Source organism: Myotis lucifugus, unplaced genomic scaffold, assembly GCF_000147115.1.
Source record: "Myotis lucifugus unplaced genomic scaffold, Myoluc2.0 scaffold_128, whole genome shotgun sequence".
NCBI classification, from domain to species: Eukaryota; Metazoa; Chordata; class Mammalia; order Chiroptera; family Vespertilionidae; genus Myotis; species Myotis lucifugus.
In genome coordinates this window covers 3,720,963-3,722,259 of record NW_005871176.1, presented here as the reverse complement: position 1 = coordinate 3,722,259, position 1,297 = coordinate 3,720,963, and the positions used below count along the sequence as shown (strand labels likewise).

The 1,297-nt window shown below is 63.9% G+C and overlaps 1 protein-coding gene across 1 annotated transcript in view; it reads left to right on the top strand.

The window, feature by feature from the left end:
• Window positions 1-480: 480 nt before the first annotated feature.
• MYOM3 (myomesin 3) overlaps window positions 481-1,297 on the top strand; it is a 50,985-nt gene continuing 50,168 nt past the window's right edge. Inside the window, 1 exon segment of the mRNA XM_006094083.3 lies at window positions 481-528. Within this exon segment, the coding sequence (XP_006094145.1) occupies window positions 481-528 (48 nt within the window).

Genomic DNA, 1,297 nt, shown 5'->3' with positions numbered 1-1,297 from the left:
ACAGGCCAGAGGGGCTCACCCAGCCTGGTTCCCTGGCAGGAAACTGAGGCCCAGACAGGGCAGAAATGGTCTCAGTTGCTCAGCAGCAAGGTCAGAATTCCTGCCTCTTAGACGCTGGTGGAACCAGGGCAGAAAGACTGACAGGCCCTCTCTGCTCCACCCACAGGGCCCACACAAAGCTGCACCCCCACCCCGCTCCCCCCCAGCACCTCTCTGTCCCTCCCGAGGAAGGGGAGAGGCCGCCTTGCCCCTCAGGGGCCGTGCTAAAGCAGCTGAGGCTTGGGAGGCAAGTGGCCATGCGCAGGACCTCTAGCCCCAGCTTTGCCCCCCCCCCCACCAGAAGGGAGGGGGGTCGTTCTCTGAAGTCCTCACCCCACAGACCCCTCCCCACCAGGCACACACAGCGTCTGGGAAGAGGGCAGGGGAGGCTGTGCTCCTGATGCTTAATCCTGAGCTCAGTCAGCGCTTTAAAAAGAACCGATGGCTCATCCGCTCAAGCGGGCGTCTGGTTTCGGGGAGGCCCAGGAGGTCAGGGATGGGGGCCAGGCCCACCCACTGTGCTAACCGGGACGGAGCACGGGGAAGGGAGCCAGCCACTGACGCCAGGGAACGTGAAACCGCAGCGGCTGGGGCCAGGGCCACGGTGTCCCGGGAAAGCCGCCCCCCACCCCCACCCCCAGGGTGGTACCCACAGCTCTCCTCTGGCTGTGAGGAGCAAAGAGCAGGAGACAGCCATTCTCTGGGTGAGGCAGACCCTCTTCCTCGGGGCGACCGGATGGGAACCCACGGGTGCCGTCCTGTTATGTTCAGCCGAGGTCAGGGCATGAGGCCGAGGAAGCTTCGGGGCAGCCGTGGCCCCAGCAACACCCCTCAGTGGTCCAGTCTCTCTTGGGGGCTCTTTGTGGACAAACAAAGGAACAAACCGTCAGGAACTGGGCGGCGTTGGTAAGCGCCCACCAGGGGTGGCATTTGGCTCCTGAGCCCCTGACACCCCACACAGGCCTCCCCGGGACCCTCCTGCCATGAACTTAGAGACGTGGTCACTCAGGTGCCCTGTTCACACCAGGTCAGAACACACACACACACACACACATGCCCTTGGGGGGCGGGGCACACATACACACACACATACACACACACACACACACACACACACGCCCTTGGGGGGCGGGGCCAGGACCCCCAAAGCTGGGCCTCGTGGAAGCAGGCAGCACCCGGCTAAAGTGTTAGTCTCGTCTACTTGCTTCTTCCTGTCCGGGGTCTGCATCAGGTCCAAGCCGGGCAAGGACCCTCCCAG